Source organism: Giraffa tippelskirchi, chromosome 5 (assembly GCF_054371585.1).
Source record: "Giraffa tippelskirchi isolate mGirTip1 chromosome 5, T2T-mGirTip1v1.2.pri, whole genome shotgun sequence".
In the NCBI taxonomy this organism is placed as follows: Eukaryota; Metazoa; Chordata; class Mammalia; order Artiodactyla; family Giraffidae; genus Giraffa; species Giraffa tippelskirchi.
In genome coordinates, this window is record NC_137279.1 from 1,210,517 (window position 1) to 1,228,726 (window position 18,210).

The window sequence follows — 18,210 nt, forward strand, 5'->3', positions numbered from 1 at the left end:
GCGGCCTCCCGTCGCCGGACGCCACTGCGCAGGCGCGGACCTTCCCGGCCGGGCGGCTGGGGTCGACGGGGCTTTGTGACAGGTGTGTCCTGGGGCGTGACGGGGCGTGCCTGGGCTCACCTGGGCGCTGGGCCTCCCTCACACCGGATGGAAGCTGGGCCGGTCCGGGTGTGCGCTTCGTCTCGGGAGCGGCGGGGACGTCCCGGTCTCAGAGCAAATCTCAGCCGCAGTAGCGGCCGCGCACCTGCCCTCTGGGGCGGAAACCGGTGTCTGGAAGCTGCAGATGCTGCTCTGTCCGGGTCGCACTGACCACGCACTACGGGGCAAGACTCGGTGTTGAAGCGCTTCCCTATGGGGGTACGGTCGGAAGGGCTACCTTCCGGGGCCTGGGATCCAGGCATGGCCTGCAGCCACTGCTCTGGGTCGTTCCCGTTTCGCCTTCTCCCCGGTTAGTCTGAAGACGTCTAGCTTACTGGCTGTGGTGTGGCGGGCGCGGTCTTCCCGAGGTGGCAGGGGAAGCGGAATAGGAAGGGGAGCCAAGTCAGGTGACGAACGTCTCGTCTACCCAACCACCCCGGTCGGCATGTCTTTCTTCTCCTCTCTGTCCTTCATTAAGTCAGCCTTTGCTGAGCAATTATAGAATATACTACAATATTCTCCAATGTCAGCGGTGAAGATAGCCTGGGGCCATCAGCTCTTCACCCCCACTCTTCTGCCTCCCCTCTCCTTCCCTGAGAGAATGAGACAACTGTCACAGCTTGGTCTTATCAGCGGGCACAATCCCTCTGCTAGGGAAAGGCTGGCAGGCCTCTTTCCTGAACCTCTTTGGCTCCCCCTTCCCTTTGCTCTGGGAATATCAGGATTTTTGCAATTTTGCAAGCCTTCCGTATAGCTATTTGTGTCACGTGGCATAAAATCGAGGGAAATGGGAAAAGGACTGGGGCGACTAAAACCCTAAAATTCAAGCGGGTACAAAACCAGCCCAAGATGGTCTCTGCTTTGTTCCCTGTGGTTTCTGAGTCAAGTCCAAGTGTGAGGGGAGGCCGTGAATATGCCATTTGGATAACCTCGTGCTAATGAGTCTCCAGAGACCTCTCAGCTATCTAACAGACACAGCAGAGTTAGTGGCACAGGGGAACGGGCTGAAGAGACAGGACCTATAGAGGATCCCTATGCCTTGTCCTCTGAAATGTCTGCAAGATGGTGCTGGTTTGGCACAGACTCTTACAGGCATTTGAAACTTTTTTTTTTTTTTTTTAATATTTTCTTAAAAAAATACAAACAAAATGAACTTTAGGTCAATACAACTCAGGGAAAGAGGAAAAAAAGGAATTTCAGAGCAAAAGGAAAGCGAATCCTTGTTTAGGTGACCATGTTGTCCCCACACTCCCAAGTCCCACAGCAGGGATGTCACTGCACGGCACAGGGGGAGCCTCAGTTGTTCAGAAGGACAGGAGGTACTGAAACTAACAAATGGATTTTGGTTGTGATTGATTATTCTGTCCTGGCATGAGTAAGATCCAGTCTAAAGACAGGGAAGGGGTGTTCTAATAAGAAAGGACAACATGTACAAAACACAGCAGTAAATACGACTCCTTAGCAGAAGTATGCCCTTACAAGAATGAGGGAGTCATCAGGTGGCTGAACTAGGCGGCTGCCACCCCTGCTCCTCCCCTCCCCCTATAAACAGTGGAGAAAGCAGTCCTTGATTCAACAGAAGAAAACCTTCCTGGGATACAGGCGCGGCGGCAGGGAGGGCAATGGTGAAGTCACAGGAACTTCTGTTTGTCCCAGGCACACAGAAGGACCACTTTTCCTCCACTGCTGCCCAGCTAACACGTGCTGGCTCTGCTATTCTGTCTCTAGGGCCCAGGAAAGACCCCCAAGTAACACGCCCCCTCGGCCTTCCACGTGTTGCAGTTCCCTCACACCCCACCGCATCCAGCTCCGGTCCTGCACTGGACACCCAGTTCCCCCACTCCCGAGGCCCCCGAGGTTTTGACAGGGCTCTTCCCTCTTTTTCCTGCAGAACAGAACTGTGTTGCCCCTGCTACCTGCAGACTAGGAGAGATTTATTCTTGGAAAACCAAGAGAGGTGGTACCCTTCCAACCATCGAGGCTGGATACTGCCCACACCCTGGAGTTCATATTCACCTTAATTCTCCGGAGCACACACTAAGTTAAAGGCGAGGACCAAGTGCCCCCGCGGCCGATCACACCCACGCAGGGTTTGGCCTCCTCCCGCGAGTGTCTGCTGCCCACCCTTCTTGGGGACACCCCCAGCGCCAGGGCGTGTCAAATAAGCGCAGTCTGAGCGGCGGCACCGAGCCTGTAATCCCCTCCCCGCACTGAGAAACACACTCCGGAAAGGACCCTGGGTTCTCTGCAAACTGTCTCTTCGCCGGGTCACTTCTCTCGGAGAACACACACGCCGGCGTCGCATCGCTGAGTTCCCATGGAGGTCACGACCTCCCAGCTGTCGATGATGGGGTCATAGCACTCAATGCTGCTCAGCAGGGAGTTCCCGTCATAGCTGAGGGAGAAGGGGCAGCAGTGAGGGAGAAAGGCGCACCTCAACCGGCCCCTCCCCACAGGCCCCGCCCTCGGCCCAACAGGCTCCGCCCACAGCCCCGCCCTCCCCCTCAGGTCCCGCCCACGCCCCTCCCACAGGCTCCTCCCCACACGGCCCCTCTCCCGCACGGCCCCACATTAAGATTGCCATGGGGCCATCTCTCTCCGGAACCAAACCCGGTTTCCACCCCACACGTGGATCAGATCACATAGCCCTGGATGCCAGATTTAACCCTCACCCTGCAATTGCATAAAGTCTCCCCCGAAGCACCGTGGCCCCGACATAGCACCGCGGGGTGGTCATACTCGTGACCGTTGTCCAGGAGTCGGTGCGAATGTTGTAGGCTTCCACAGAAGAAAGGTGGGCTGTACCATCGAATCCCCCCACCACATAAATATGGTCATTCAGCAGGGCTACCCCTGCGCCTGGGGAGGAAAGGGCACAGCAGATGAAGGCTGCTGAGCTGAGGATCTGAACCCTAGAAACAAAACACTCACTGACAGCTCGGTGAACCCCAGAGTGGCCGACGGACGGGCCAGGGCCAGACAGCCTGGAGGATCTAGTCCTGCACAGGTCACCTGCCTGTAACCCTCTTTGACTGGCTGTCATCTTGCTTTCATTAACTCAGAGCCCAACCCTCATCATGAGAGAAGGGAGTGGAAAAAAGAGGGAAACAGAGAGGAGAGGGGTTGTGATGGGTGCCTTCCCCTACCCCAGCCTGAGGGCTCAGGAAGACCCCCGCCCCCACTCCTGCACGTGCACACCCCTTCAGGCAGCCCCTGCCACTGCACAGAGCTGGGCTGGAGGCTAGGAAGCAGGGAGGGACTCAGGTGCAAAAAAGCAAGCAAGGCAAGGAGGCATCGCTCTCACCAAGCTAGAGCGAGTCTGGGCTGTCTCTATCGCCACTGTATTCACAGCAAACAGGCACTGCGGAGAAGGGCCCTGACCTAGAGAGAGTCTGGGCTGTCTCTATCGCCACTGTATTCACAGCAAACAGGCACCGCGGAGAAGGGCCCTGACCTAGAGCGAGTCTGGGCTGTCTCTATCGCCACTGTATTCACAGCAAACAGGCGCCGTGGAGAAGGGCCCTGACCGGTCTTACCGGAGCGCTTGGTGGCCATCGGTGTGACGTTAGTCCAGTGTCCCGTATGGGGGTCATACTTCTCAACTGAGTTTAAGATATTCAAGCCGTCATATCCTCCTGAAAGACAGAGCAGGAACCATTTCAGAAAGAATGGTCAGCCCTGATGCCCACACCCAGCCTGCCTTTCTCGAATGCTTCAACTGATCCTCTTAGTCCCAGCTCTCCCTCAAGGGTTCCAAAGAGAAATCTGACAGCGCCCTGTCTGCTGCTCTCACGAAAAGGGGAATACCAGTTACTGAAAAATATATGAGGACAGACCAGGGTTTAAGGGGGAGGAGCCTATGAACCAATTCTGGTAAAAGGGATCCCACCCCGAGGCTGCTGCCCGTCAGTCGTCCTGTCCCCCACCCCGTCCCAGACCCTGCGCACCTAGACAGTAGATCACCCCGCTGGCCACTACGAGGCCGGCACCTTCCCGGGCCGTCTGCATGTCGCCCAGCATGCTCCACTGGTCAATGTTCGGGTCATAGCGCTCCATACTGGTGTGGCGCCTGCTTCCATCAAAGCCCCCAGAGACATAGATCATATCTGCTCAGAATGAAGGAGTCACAGACTGTTAAGAGTGTGAGATATTTCTCCTTCTCTACAAATCTCCCACAACTCTTCCAAATGCCTGGAGCCAAAAACAATGGTTTGTTTTTTTTAAAGGGATAAATCAGTTAAGTCTTTCTTAAAGAGGACAGCACAGTCAAGACATGTGAGAAGAACAGGGTAAGATGGAATCTTCAGAAACATTCCCTAGGTGGGAGTCTGCAAAACTAAAGCTAGCGCCAGCTGCCCCCTCGGCACACCGGAACTTGAGTTACCGACTCCAGTGCGGGCACTGAGACAGCTGGGAGTGTTTCCGAGAGCAGGAAGGCATGACCGACCCTGCCAGGAGCCTCCACACTTCATGGAGGTGTGAACCCCGATCCAGCCACCCCAAAATGCACACGCTGCCCTGTGCACTAGCCTACCTCCCAGGGTGGTGGCTCCAGCCAGGCCGCGCCGGACGTTCATCGGCGCCACAGAATACCAGACCCCATCCTCCTCTGCTGCGTAGTCCAGACACTCCACGGAGCTGAGGCGGGAGCGGCCGTCATAACCGCCAATCACGTAGATCCGGTCGTGAAGGGACACCGAGGCCACGTAGCGTCTCTTCCGAGTAATGCTCTAGGTTGCAGGGGAGAGGAGGCACCTTTGTCACTTTAGCCAGGCAAGTCTTAGGCCTCACCTCTGTGGTCCTTCCTGGGTTTCTCTCCGCACCTTGCTGCTTTGCCTGCGGCCGTGAAGCCCTCTGAGCAGAGGTTTATCAGCTGCCTGCTCACTGGATGAAAACCTCTTGCTCAGTGATGCTCTTACCGATGAACGCCTTCTGTACGTCTCTTTCTAAGGCTTCCAGAGGATCTACCGTCCTTCCCTCATCCAGTATCCGATTCCTCCCTATTCCATAAGCACCGTGCTAAAGACCCATATCCTTCCGTGAAGCAGGAAGAGACTAGCGCACTGCTCCCTAAGAGCCAGGATCCAGTGACCTGAAAGGTCAGGAGAAATGACCAAAAGATTCCCCCGTTTCTCACGGTTACCACTGTGCATCTGGCACTGAAATGGGAACTGCGCAGGAGACATGAACTCCCGGGTCCCACAGGACTCCAGCTCAGTCCAGCACAGTGTTCAGTGGAACGCTGTGCTCAGGTTAACAGGGCAGGAGTGGGCACCCTGCAAGTCGCACGGGTGGTCCGGGAAGGCGTGGGAATGGTGGCAGCCGCTGAGTGTAACCAGACACAGGGCCGTGAGTACTCCTGAAGCAGCGTTAGTCTACAACGAACTCCTGTAACTGACTTGTCAGGAACACGCATGACCAGGCCTTTCCGCTCTGAGGGCTGGGCTCGTCACCACCTGGAGTCAGGGCCTGTGGACATTTAAGCTCTTTCCCCAGGCCTGGTTCCATCACCACTTACTGGCAAAAAGCTCCACTCCTGCGTCTTGGGGTCGTACTTCTCCACCACGTCGATGGGAGACTGCTGGCTTCCGAAGCCCCCGACCACCAGGAGCACTTCGTTGGCTCCTGTGGACAAGCGAGAAGGAGAGAGGCCGTTTTTCCTTCGCTGCTGGCTGACCGCCCACAGGGAGGGAGCAGTGGAAACAGCACTAGCACGTCTGGTCCCATGCGGCCCGGAGGAGCCATCTGAAACCGGAGATCCTTCATTAAGGCTGCCTAACAGGAAACTGGTTCTTCCCGAGAACCTGAATCTCTGAAACGTGAATCTCTGGACAACATTAAAACCCTAGAAGGCAGGCCTGACCACGCTGAGTGTGGGCTCAGTTGTGTCGGAGTCTTTGTGACCCCATGACTGTAGCTGTGAGGCTCCTCTGTCCATGGGAGAAGCTTGAACACAGCCTACACCCTATCAGCCCATCTATACGATTCCAGCTGAGTCCACAACAGCCTCTAAGGGCAGGCTGGAGGAGCTCCCTGCCTTTCTCACCCTGTAAAACTCAAAACGGGAGTTCTTTGTGATGGCAAAGAATGTTCTCCTCACCTTGAGAGATGTGGCTTAGGAACCAAATAATAAATTTAAAAATCTTTTCCATGACTTTCGTTTTTCCAAACTAGCCAACTTCACGACCACGTGTCCTATTAATTCATCAAAACTGCCAGGTAACCGACCATAAGGCTAGGCTTTTAAAGGGAGTCTTTTTCTCTACTAACTTCCCAAACAAGGCATTTTGATAGCTTTTGTGTCTTCCCCTTTCCCTTAGGGACTTATCTGGATAATATTCCGATAATATTTCTTGTGAGAAAATCCTGTGTAGCTGCTCTACTGGAGAGAAGTTAGCTGGGCATTTCAGGACATTCAGGAGGGCACTTAGCTGACCGGGACTGGAAAGAGCAAACGGACAGGAAATACAGACAAGCCCCCAGTGAAGTCCCAGCTGCCACGACCGGCAGGGGAGCTCGCCCATACCGCTCAGCGGGAAGCACGCCGCCATTGCCTGTGGAGAGCCTGTGCCACAAAACCGAAGCAGAATCTTAAAGTTTATCACGACTGATCAAGTCTAGTTTAACCACCAGTTTACCGGAGACACGGGGGACAGAAAATGTTAAATGAGACTACTGGGGCGTAGTCAAAAAAATCTCGATCGTGGGAAACTCAACAAATAAACTGCAGAGGAAAACCAAAGCGGAGGGACAAGCCCGTGGATCTCACAGAGACCGGAGAGAGCTACGAACCCAGGGCAACACGTGTGCCTTGTCGGGGTCCTGACGGGAGCAGCTGAAGGGTTCAAAAACAAAAACAAAGCATGGGAAAACTGAGGAAATGTGAACGTGTACTTACATCTGATGAAGATAAGTAATTGGTTGTATGTTTCATCTTTCAGAGACACACACAAAAGCATAATATAACATGGATGGAATTTTATCCTGTCTGGGATTTGCTTCAAAATAAGACAGGCTACAAGTCAGTAATTGTTGAAACTGGGTGACAGGTATGGGGGAATCCTTTGATTATTCTGTTTTTACACGTTTGCTATTTTCCTTAACAGCCCGCGCGTAAGCCACGGATTTTAGCCTCCTCTCCTGAGAGGGCCCCTCCCTGTGTACCTGCCGAGTAAAGCAGGTGGGCACTACTCCAAGGCGAGCAGTCACTTCCTTTTCGCAAACAAAGCATTTGAACACAGGGTCCTTTCGCAAGATGCTAATTTTACGTTTACGCTCCTCCGAGCTGGGGGCCAGGCCTGCCGTGGCAGCCCTTTCTCCCATTTACCCCCTTCTCCCCCCAGCTCTTCTCTCCCTCTGACGTGAGCACGGGTGGTGAGGCCATGATGACACCTGAGGGGTAACTGAGCGCACACACCCACAGCTGAGGGGCTTTTCTGTGCTTCACACAGTAAAACAGAGTCCACGGATTGAAGCTGTAACTTGAACATCCAGAGGACCCGCCGGCAGGCAGGAGGTCTTCCAGTGAAGGCTCCCGATTAGCCCGGTCACAGAGGAGTGTGGACAGCGCGCACAGGAGTCGCTCAGCAGTTCAGGGCTCTGAGCACCCGGGCACAGAGACCACTGGCGCCCCAACCCCTCTGCCCATGACTGTCCCTGAAAGAGCCTCCGTGCTGGAAGCCTGTCTGCCAAGTGAGTGTTAAGTGACCCACTTCCCCACTGCAGCTGGAGGTCATGTCAGTGCCGGCAGAGCTTTTGATAAGAAGGCCAGGGTTTTAACATTGAAAACATAACTTTAGGCAATACTGATGTCTGTTTAGCCTGTGTAGCTTTTCGTGTCACAAAGATGATTTCCTTTTAAAAAGTTTAAAAAACAACTCAAGAGCGGGTATGACTGTCATCCTTACTTGCATATGACCCACCCTTTGGTTAAAAAGATATAAAAATTTTATGTCTTGTGATTATAAAACATGTAATATATAAAGCACATTTTCACTGTTAAAAAACTTGAAAATAAAAGCATTATGAAAAAAAGTTATCTGTAATTCCACTAAGACACAAGATTAATTCCATAAAACATAAGATTATCTCCTTCTGATTCTGTTTCTAAATATCTATACAACAGAAGTGGGACCATATCATAGCACATCCTGTTTTCATTTCATTTTCTCAAGATATTAAGAAAATCCTTTAATACATGATTTTACTATTTTAGGCATTTCAGGCACTGGTAATTGGGTTATCAATAATCACATACATCCTGTGATAAACATCCGTGAACATGAGACCCAGTTTCTTTACCACGGAAATGAGAGCACTGCCTAGTGAAGAACATGAACCTTAAAGAATCTTTTGATCCGTAATATACTGAGGGTGAAACAAATTACATTCCCACCGACACTGTAAAGGTGCCAGTCCATTCTACTTTCTGTAGCACCGCATATTGCTTTTTACTGATACTTTGGTAGGCAAGAAATTGTATTTATTGTATTATTTACCATTAGCAAGACTTGACTGGTAATCAGGCTGAGTCTCTCCCCTTGTGTTGAACAGGACCCCCCACCTGTGAACCAGGTACTCAAGTCTCTAGTGGTTTTGTCTTATGTGCATTTTTTTTTTCTTTTAGTTCTTTACAAATGACTTTAACCCTTTGCTGTGGCTGTAGTGAATTTATTTTCCTAATTTATGTTATAATGTTGTACATGATTTTTATTTGATCAGCAACACTGGCCTTTTCAATTTCTTCTGTTGCTTTGTGCCTGGAAGTCTTCCTCCCTCAGAACAGTTCCCAAGGGTCTCACTGTCTTCGGACCCTGAACTGGGACCACTCCAGCAGTCTGCCTACTGTGAAGAAGACCCGGGAAAGGGCTGAGCAGAGGAGCCTGCTAGCTCTCTGCCAACCAACGGGGCCTTGTCAAGCTGGGCTCCCGTGTTTACGAGGAGGCAAGAGTGTCTGAACCTGACAGGAAGTATGTGCAGGCCTCATGGCAGGGCCTGGTCACTGCTGTTTCCGGGGGCGCGTCCAGGCCCTGGGGTGCTGCTGGAGGACAGAGCAGACGGGCCGCAGGACTGCCAAGAACGCGTCCAGGACCTGCGTTTCCATCTGCAGAGGAAAGGGGCCAGCGAGGCAGGAGCTGCAATTCCCATGACACCTTTGGTGAGAGTAGCGGGTGAGGTTAATAAGGAAAACAAAATCCCCACGGGTAGTACGTGGCATGCTGCTCTGACTCAGCTGAGCAGTTCCCTTCCCTATGCCGTGCGCAGAAGAGCCATCACCCTGGTGACAGGCTCAGCAGCCTCCCTGAACGGCACGGCAGAGCACAGGATGGCCGGCACAGTTCATCCTAAGATGAAAACACAGCGATGCTAAGTTAAGAACCTAGCTGGGAAAATTTTTATTATTTGCTTCCTAGGACTTCTGAAAAAATGACCTCAGCACCATGAGGGCGTGTAGGATCGCATTCTTAGCCCTCCAGGTCAGGACAACAAGCAAGTTCCTTGAGCCCCAGAAGTTTTCTGCCGCCTGTTCAGACAAGGGCAGAACTCAAACTCCAAACAACCTTTGGGCTTGCTGGTTCACATGGAGTGTCACTGTAGCTCCACCTAACAAGCAATTATGAACTGGCTGGGGCACTGCTGGCTCTACAAAAAAGAAACGTATCTTCTGTGCTGGAAAGAACTCTAGTTACTGACTTAACTCCTCTGATGTGCAGTGCTGGTAATCCAGAGATGCTGAGGACCGTCTGGGTTCAGACTGCGAGTTACCCGAGTAAGTGACGGAACTGAGAGCAGAAACCAAAGCCGGACGTCCTGTCTCCGAGTGCCAGGTTCCTTCCGCCACCTCACTGGCTCAGCCGGTATTTAGAGAATACTTATTTGTTATTTTCTGTGTAACCACAAGCGTATGGTAATAACAAAGAGGTATGTAAATAAAGCAATAGTAGTTAATACCCCCTGCAGTCTCACTTTATTAAGGGTCAGTGTTTATCCTGTATACATACCGTTTCCTATGCTCAGGTGAACACATACGCCTAGAAGAGCCTTGCCGCTCTCTTCCCCCACTCAGTGTACACGATTAAGTCAGTGAATCTGACTCAACGCCTTTTAGCAGTTTCCTGACATTCCATGGTACAGCTGTGCTGTGATTCAGTCAACCAGTCATTCCCCTTGACTTCGCGTGCAGGTTGTACTCAATTTTTCTCTCGGTATCAGCGATCTGTGGTAAACATTCTTAGGCACGTGTCTTGACTCTCGGGTGCTCACGTCTGTACGCTGCTCCTACAGGCCGCACTCCCGAGGAGGGACACACCTCCGCGTGGGGCGTCTCTCGGCCGCCCGGCCCTCCCTCTCACAAGGCACGCTAGGGGCTACCTGGCTGCTCCCCGCGCCCCGTTCTACCCGGTCACTGCTCTTTTTCCTGTTGCTACACGGGTTCTTTTTATAGTAGAAATACTAACCTTTTGTCACACATATTGAGTGTATTTTGTCCCAGTCCACCAGTCTATGTCTTTGCCTTTTGCCATCAATTAAAAAAAACAAAAACCAACCACCCTGATGCAGTCAAGTAACCATGAAGGGCTCTAAGTTTTCCTAGTTTAGTTAAAAGGGGACAGAGGGAAAGGAGCCTGCTGTCTCATGGATACAGAATTTCAGTTCTGTAAGGTGAAAAGCGTTCTGGACGTGGGTTGTACAGCTGTGTGAAGGTATTTAACACAACTGAAATGTACACAAGACGGTGAGATGGTAAATTTTATGTCACGTACATTTATCATAAAAATAGAAAACAAGGCCACCCAGAAGTTACACAAATATTTTCCTATAATTTCTTCTAATATTTTCATGATTTTTCACACTTGGTCCTTCAATCTTTTCCAAAAATTTTCTTTTTATATTTTTTCCATGTATCTCATGCTGATTATAAATCTTTGTATATAACATGAGACACAGGTCACATTCTGTCATCTCCAGGGATTAACAGAACGGCATCCTTTTAAAAACAAAACAAAAAGCAGTATCTTTGCGTGGTGGAATTACAGATGACTCGTTTACTTTTTGCTTGTCTTTACTTCTAAAATGTCTATAGACCTATTAATTCTGCCGTTAGAAATGGCACTCTACCTGTATCTATGAATGAAAGGCTCAATCATCAATTAATACCTCAGCACCCATGAGGCCACAGTCAGATAAGAGTAAAAGCAGGAAATAACAACAGCAAACACCACCTCATGCACACAGAGTAGTTTGTAACCTGCCAGATGCTTAGGCTCCTGGGACCGCGAAAGGGAAGCGGGGTCACACGTGAGCACAGCCCGCGCACCAGATGGAGCGTCGGCATCTCACACGCGCAATCTCATCTGGCCTCCGCGACAACCAGCATGAGAAGGCCCCGGCGTCCTCCTTTCAGAGGCAGAAGCATCAGCGCAGGCCAGCGGACGCCCTGCCTAGGACCACAGGACAGCCGGCGGCTGCTGGGACCTGAGCCCAGGCCTGTCGGCTGAGGAGCCGGCCTCTGGAGGCGGCACGTACTCCCTTTCACCGCAGCCTGCGAGGTTGGAGCTGTGTGACCCCCGTTTTACAGACGAGGTGATGGACCCACAGAGGTTAAGTTTCCTGCCCAAGTTCACACCCGGGGTGCGTGGTAATCTGGGGGGTGAGCCCCGCCTGTCTGGCTCGGGCACCGCCTCCCACCTCCCGGCCGCCCTGCCCCTCCTCGCGCGGCTTCCTCCCCGCCTCCTCTCCACGTGGCACATGGAGGAGGGAGGCGCGGGGCAGCAACCACTGACTACATGGCATCTGAGAGCTCGAAGCCACAGGCCCCAGATACGCTGAGATACAACCGGAACTTACGCGGCCTAACACTGTCCTTTACAAAGTGCTTTCCCTCCCTGTGTCTCATCTGCCCTCCAACAGTCATGTGAACGAGAAGGGACAATACCCTTGGTTTCTAGGAAAGCAAGGTCAGGGTAGAAGGGCTTGCCGAAGATGACACAGCTAACACGAGACAGCAGCTTACCTAGCCGCGCCCTCGTCCGGGGCCCCTGCATCTGAGTGCGCAGCTCAGGCCTCAGGTGAAACTTCTTGGCTTCATCAACGAGGTCCCTGCACTGCAAACTGCAGCGGATGAAAGGCTGAAACAGCAGGAGGAGAGTGAGCCACAGGTGCTGCAGGAGGGCTGCCGGCGGGGATTAGGCCGTGGGTTCCCAGAAATGATTTCAACAAGGTTTGTTTTGAATAGACGTCACATGGTTCAAAGGTAGGGGAGGGTATGTGAATGGACCGTAAGGAAGAAGTTACGCGTACGAGAAAAGGTTGAGAGATGACAGTAAGCAGCTGGCAACCCCCCTAATGCGAACGACTGGGAAGGCGTGTCTGTGATGAACTTTCAGAGACGGGCTGGGCCAGCCTCACCCACACCCACACTTCATAGACTGGTGGTCTCCAGGGTGGTCCCCAGGGTGGTCCCGGTAACACTTGTGGAGAAAGTCAGGAAACGCCCCACAGGGAACTGAGGCTGAAGAAAGGCTTGTAAACAAACATGGCCATGACCCAAGTTGATGTTAAACGCATCAAACTCCTTTCAAGTTGACCTTTCCAGAGGTCAAGAATAGAGAGACTTGATAAGGAAAGTGTCTTTTCCAAGGCAATTTGAAACAAATTTTTTTTTTTTGCCTTGCATTTTAAAAAATGTATTTATTTTTAATTGAAGGATAATTGCTTTACATGAATCAGTCATAGGTTTACCTATGTCCTCTCTCACGGAATGAATTTTTTTTGGAACAATTTTTTTAAATGGAGAAAGGGACAAAATTTATCATCCAATACTGCTATGCAAAATAATGAGGGACTTGTACAACAAAAAGACAACAAAGCGCAAAATTAAATTAAGCCACAGACTTTCACTTCTGCCGGGAGCCCGACTTGCCCAGAGACCGCCTGCAGACCCCCGCACAGTGCACGTCCTGGGCAGACCAGGACCGGCTCCCGGGGATGCTCGTGCCTCTAAGGGGACCAGTTCTGGGTGCAGGACATGAAGCTGCAGAGATGCCTCTGTCCCGGCGACTCACCTCAGTGTCTATGACGTCTGTGATGTAGCGGGGGGTCAGTAGGGGCATCCGGACGTACTGCAGCAGCTCCGGCAAGGACCCCTCCCGCTCCTTCTTGGCGTGCTTCACCCAGTTGATCACAGCCTCGAAGACGGGCTCTTCAGAATCCACCTGCAAGCGCGGGGCGCGTTGTGGGGGTGCTCTGGAGCCGCCTTCCGTTCCCCTCCCCCTGTCCCCCCAGTAACTCCCATCCCCCAGAAATAGTCAGGCTCTTGGGGAAACAACCATTTCAGACACAATTTGCTAAGATCATGAGAAGAGTTATACTCAGAATGGGTGAAAAACATCTAAGAGAGAGGGTATCTAATAGACCATCAGTGACAAATCAGCTTTTAATTCAGAATTTTCTCCATTCCTGAATTTTTTTCTGGTCATTTCTGAAACTTTAGCAGGTGAAGGGGGAAATCTGCTGCCCTATTCAAAACTGGGTCTCAGGACACATTTATTCACAGGTGTGTTTAAGGAGGTCCAGCCTTGCTCCCCAACTCCTCGGCCAGGCCTGTGAGCAGGAACTTCCCTTACAACATCGCAAGGAATGCGAAGTCTTCAAAGCATCATCAATTAGCATTTGAGTGACTACGCTGTACTAGGTACCATGCAATTTGAGATGATACATATAATTAATCTTTTGGGGAACTGAGGCCTGAGCTACATGTGACAGGCGGGATATGAAACCTTGTCCCTGGATAAGCACTAGGAACAGTGAACACCGGGACTCTTCAGACCGACGCCCGAGGGCCAGGCCTGCGCCTGGAGGAGCCCTGCGACCACACTGTCCAACACAGCGGCCACGAGCCCCACGCGCCGCTGACGCCTACACTCATCCAAGTGAGGCTACAACTAAGAGCCAGCTTCAGGAACTCCCCGGCAGTCCAATGGTTAGCTCCCAGTTTCACCTGCTGGGAGCTGGGTTCGATCCCTGGTCTGGGAACTGGGATCCTGCAGCTAGGAAAAACAAACTCAGCCTCTCAGTCCCACTGGCTGCACTTCACAAGTGCTCAAAGCCACCAGTGCTTGGGGCCAGTGAACTGGACAGCACAGACACAGGGCCTTTCCATCTTCACAGAACATTCTACTGGACAGCTTGGGAAACGGCAGAGCCTGGTGGGGCGGGATGAGTGAGGGAGGCGACGGGAAAGGTCAAGCTGGAGAAGCAAACCCAGCTCCAGAAGACTGGATTTTCCTCCAAACCGTGAAAAGGCGTCAAGCAGGTGAGCGATGGGACCACACAGATGTTTCGTCAAGGTTACTCTGGCGACCATGGGAGGATGGCTTAGAAGGCTGTGTGCCGTGCCGGGAGCCCAGTCAGGGGCTACCCTGGGCCCGAGAGGCAGGAGGCGGCGAGGCCGAGACGATGGCGGTGCTGACAGGCTCTGCATACTGAGCTTACAGGGGTCAAGCAAGCCCAGTCTGCCAATGGACCGGACACAGGGGAGCGTGAAGAGTGGCTGCGATTTTTAAACGAACTTCAGCTTTGGCAAGGACAGGCTGATAGCTCTGAACAGCTGGAGTGCTGGAGTCTGACACATTCTAGGTTTCAATGAGATACATCCATTGAAAACGGGGTTTTTCCATCATAAGCAGAGATCCTTGATCGTACTCAAGACGCAATAAACTAGCATTGCAGAGAAACAGCTAAACCGAGAGAGGAAATCCCCAACATTAATGCTTCACTATAGAGAAAATTTCTCTGCAATAAATTTTCACAAAGAATTTTTATGTATCAGCCGACATTAGAACAGCCCTATGTACTAAGTACAACTAGTTTCTGCATTTTATGGGAGAGGAATCTGAAGATCGGTAGTTAGGAACACACGCCACTCAGCCAAAACCAAACTCCAGCGTGACTCTGAAGCCCATGTTGTTTTAAACAACATGACATGCTGCCTCTGTTGTTTCAAGTGCTATTGTTTTATATGGTCCAGAGGAAGCATCAGTTAGCAACAGGGTCAGACATCTGGTTTCTGCTTCTGGCTGGCATATGAAGGAGAAAAAAATGTCATTTGCTGAAAAAAGCAAAGGCCATTCTTGCTAGATACTTGAGGAAGAGGGTACAGAAGAGTTAATCCTGGCTTCTGAAGGGTTAGTTCACTGCCCTCCCTGCTCCATCCAGTTTTATTCAGTCTCCACTGTTTTAAAATGAAGGCTTCCTGATTCAGTCAAGCAGAAACAAACTAAGAGGCGGCCAGTTCCCCGTTCCATGGTTAAGAGAACCATCTGGAGGCGACAGCGGCAGAGTCCTGCCCCTTGAGCTGTGTGTGGGTGATGACTCATCTTGGAAAACTGGAGTCGGTTCTGAGAATTAAATAACATTTTAAAATGCCAAGAATGGTACCATGAGAATGGAAACCCCAGGGTACAGGCTTTTTGTCTATTTTGTCCATAACAGGATCCCCAGCCCAGAACTGCTCTGGGCACACAGGGAGAACTCAATAAATACTTGATAAATGAACCAGGAGTTGGGTTACTTTATGAGTGTTCGTTCGCAGCAAAGTTTACGTCTTCGGGGCCCCTTCTACCACGGGTCTGGCGTCCCTTGCGAGGACCCAGCTCCCCCCATGCCCCACGGGCAAGAACAGGTGAGAACAGAAGGTCACAGACACTCGGACCCGAAGCCTTTGCAGGAGCAGCGTCTTGGGCAGACGTGAACCACACGTCAGACTGGACGTCACTCCTCTAGTCAGAAACAAGGGTGTGGACGTGCCCCAATCGAGTTCCTTCAGAAAAGTCACCTGGCAGAGGTGTCAACACAAAGTTGGGTAAACGCTGATAAGAGATACACTGAAGACTTGTTATTACATGAAAATCCTAGTTGTAACAAAACAAACCAGGGAGTAACCATTTCCTTACAAAATATATTACAGACTTTAAGCAACAAATTCCTTTTCTAGCACTTAAGAGGATCAGTCAAACTTTCTTTTCAATATATTAATACCTCTTGTTTATACTAAGGTGCCATGAACGTCTGGAATCCAGTCATCTAAAGTCATTTTTCATTGTTATCTGAGGAGAGAGAGAGAGAGAGAGAACTCTCAGCTTTCCTCGAGGACCCTCCCTGAGCATCGCTGTGTCCTCAGCGGGGGAAGCAAAGACCCCAGACAGGCTCCTCGCCAAGGACGGGGCTCTGCGTGGTGCTCCCAGAAGCTCCTAACGGGAAGGCTGGGTGGCCAAGATGGACGCCGGCCTCAGCGACACGACCGCCCTGCTGCACGCGCTCGCAGTCCCTGCCGAGCTACAGACCTACACGCAGCCACCAGGCTTCTCCCTGCGGGGCCGCGTCCCTGGACGCGGGGCACAGGCCGGCGGGACACCACCGCTGCCGCACGCGGCCAGCAGAGCCTCCACACCCAGAGGTGCTGACCACTGCGCTCCAGGGACTCTCCAACTTTCCGTTTGGTCCTTATTGATCTACTTCCTCTACCATCTCCTCTAGACCCAGAAGGTTTATCCTTCTTTCTTCTTCCTCACTTTGAACAGGCTCGTGATTCTCCCGACACTCTGTCATCACTTGTGTCCTTTCGTTTGTCTCCACTACGACACTGTGAATTCCCTGAAAACAAGACTGTGCCTTCCTCACTCTCGGCTCCCCAGCATCCAGCGCACGACTGCTGCATGGGAGACATTCTCAGTACGTTTCAAAAGAAGTGAATGGGCAACAGAGACGTGTTCTACAAAAATCTACTTACCTTCCCATTTCTGCTTATTCCATACTGTTTAATAGTGATTCTTAACCACTGGGATCACAGATTGCGAGGAAGAAGTGAACCCCCCCCCCATAAACATGCAAATATGTCTGGCATATAATTTCAGGGACACATGCTGGAACCTTGGAGCTAATGCAGACACCTGACTCAAAGCCCTGCTACAGAAGCACAGTCGCTTCATCTTGCTTTCTGGTCTCTGGCCCAGTCCTGGAGAGAGCTGATGCCAGGCCAGCGAGGTACCTGGATCTCATCGCACTTGATGAGCTTCTCCACCTCTCCTCGGCTGAGAAGGATGAACTCTTCATGCTGCACCACTTCAGGAAAATGCTTCTGGCTGAAAACCTCAGCTGCCTGCATCAGGTCAACACAGTTGTGAGTCTCAGCGAAGTCCCGGATGCCCAGGCAGTTGGAAGGGTCCAGCTGGCTTTCCAGGAACTCGCAGCAGGCCTGCTTCACGCCTAGACAAAGACAGGGGTCATGAGGACGCTTGGCGGGGGACGGGCCTCAGTCCCTGGGCCACAACCTCTCCGAGTGGGATCCGAGGGACCCTGGCTCAATGCCTAAGAATCAGTTTAGACATTTCATCCTTTGGGCATTCAAATTCTATTTCTGTCTTGTGTGCTATGCAGCCTTCAGCAAGGCCTTTATAAATGTGTGCTGCAGCCGTAAGACAAACACAGGACAAACTGTGATTATGGACGCTGCCACGACGAGACAGACACGCCTGCGAAACTCCTGCGTGTCAGGCTATAAAACCAACGGTCATTCAGCACCATGCACCTAATTCCTACCCCACATGAGAACTTACTGAAAGACTCCAATGAAGGAAAAACAGGAGGGACTGATAACAATCTCCTGTTTCTCTAACTGAAAAGCTCCGAGTGTAACGTGTGTTTCAGAGCTGTGCACTGATGCAAAGGCCTTGCGCTGCTTCACTCATGTTCTAAACACTGAAAATAACAGAAACCGATCTGGAGGTTAGAGCAGGTGGGCACCTGGAAGGGGACCACTTCCAGTCCTGTGAAAACCGTACGCCTTCACTTTTGTGTGTCAATTCAAATGTTTAATGGACAATTTATACTGTTCAGAAAGTTAAAGGGTCCATGTGAGTGGTCTCTCTACAGCGGGCACCTGCTGTAGCTCCCTTCTATGGAGGAATGACTTGTAACTGTGTCTTACGACCACCTACAGGACGGCTGTGCACACAGACGGACGGAAAGGCCTCTACTAGCCCCTCCTGCCTATTTTTACAAACAGAAAGCACA

General features: G+C 51.6%; 1 protein-coding gene and 2 long non-coding RNA genes across 13 annotated transcripts in view; 2 read left to right on the forward strand and 1 right to left on the reverse strand.

Moving 5' to 3' along the window:
* LOC145505438 (uncharacterized) lies at positions 1 to 10,091 on the forward strand. The gene is made up of 3 exons (XR_014053042.1): positions 1 to 82; positions 7,590 to 7,830; positions 8,860 to 10,091. It is a non-coding gene; the product is annotated as an uncharacterized LOC145505438 (long non-coding RNA).
* Positions 141 to 6,284, forward strand: LOC145505440 (uncharacterized). Its single transcript, XR_014053044.1, has 2 exons — positions 141 to 448; positions 4,365 to 6,284. It is a non-coding gene; the product is annotated as an uncharacterized LOC145505440 (long non-coding RNA).
* KLHL12 (kelch like family member 12) overlaps positions 2,052 to 18,210 on the reverse strand; it is a 24,539-nt gene continuing 8,380 nt past the window's right edge. For 8 of the 11 annotated variants that reach the window (XM_081487434.1, XM_081487428.1, XM_081487427.1 and 5 more), the window contains exons 4-12: positions 17,186 to 17,403; positions 13,203 to 13,352; positions 12,152 to 12,266; positions 5,657 to 5,763; positions 4,673 to 4,868; positions 4,086 to 4,244; positions 3,675 to 3,773; positions 2,811 to 2,997; positions 2,052 to 2,533 (exon numbers count right to left, since the gene is read on the reverse strand). In XM_081487434.1, coding sequence (XP_081343560.1) covers positions 2,407 to 2,533; positions 2,811 to 2,997; positions 3,675 to 3,773; positions 4,086 to 4,244; positions 4,673 to 4,868; positions 5,657 to 5,763; positions 12,152 to 12,266; positions 13,203 to 13,352; positions 17,186 to 17,403 — 1,358 coding nt within the window. In that variant the 3' untranslated portion in view covers positions 2,052 to 2,406. Of the gene's footprint in view, positions 2,573 to 2,780; positions 3,036 to 3,640; positions 3,774 to 4,085; positions 4,245 to 4,672; positions 4,869 to 5,656; positions 5,764 to 12,151; positions 12,267 to 13,202; positions 13,353 to 17,185; positions 17,404 to 18,210 lie in introns of all 11 variants that reach the window. The other 3 variants (XM_081487425.1, XM_081487431.1, XM_081487429.1) reach the window with 2 other exon arrangements.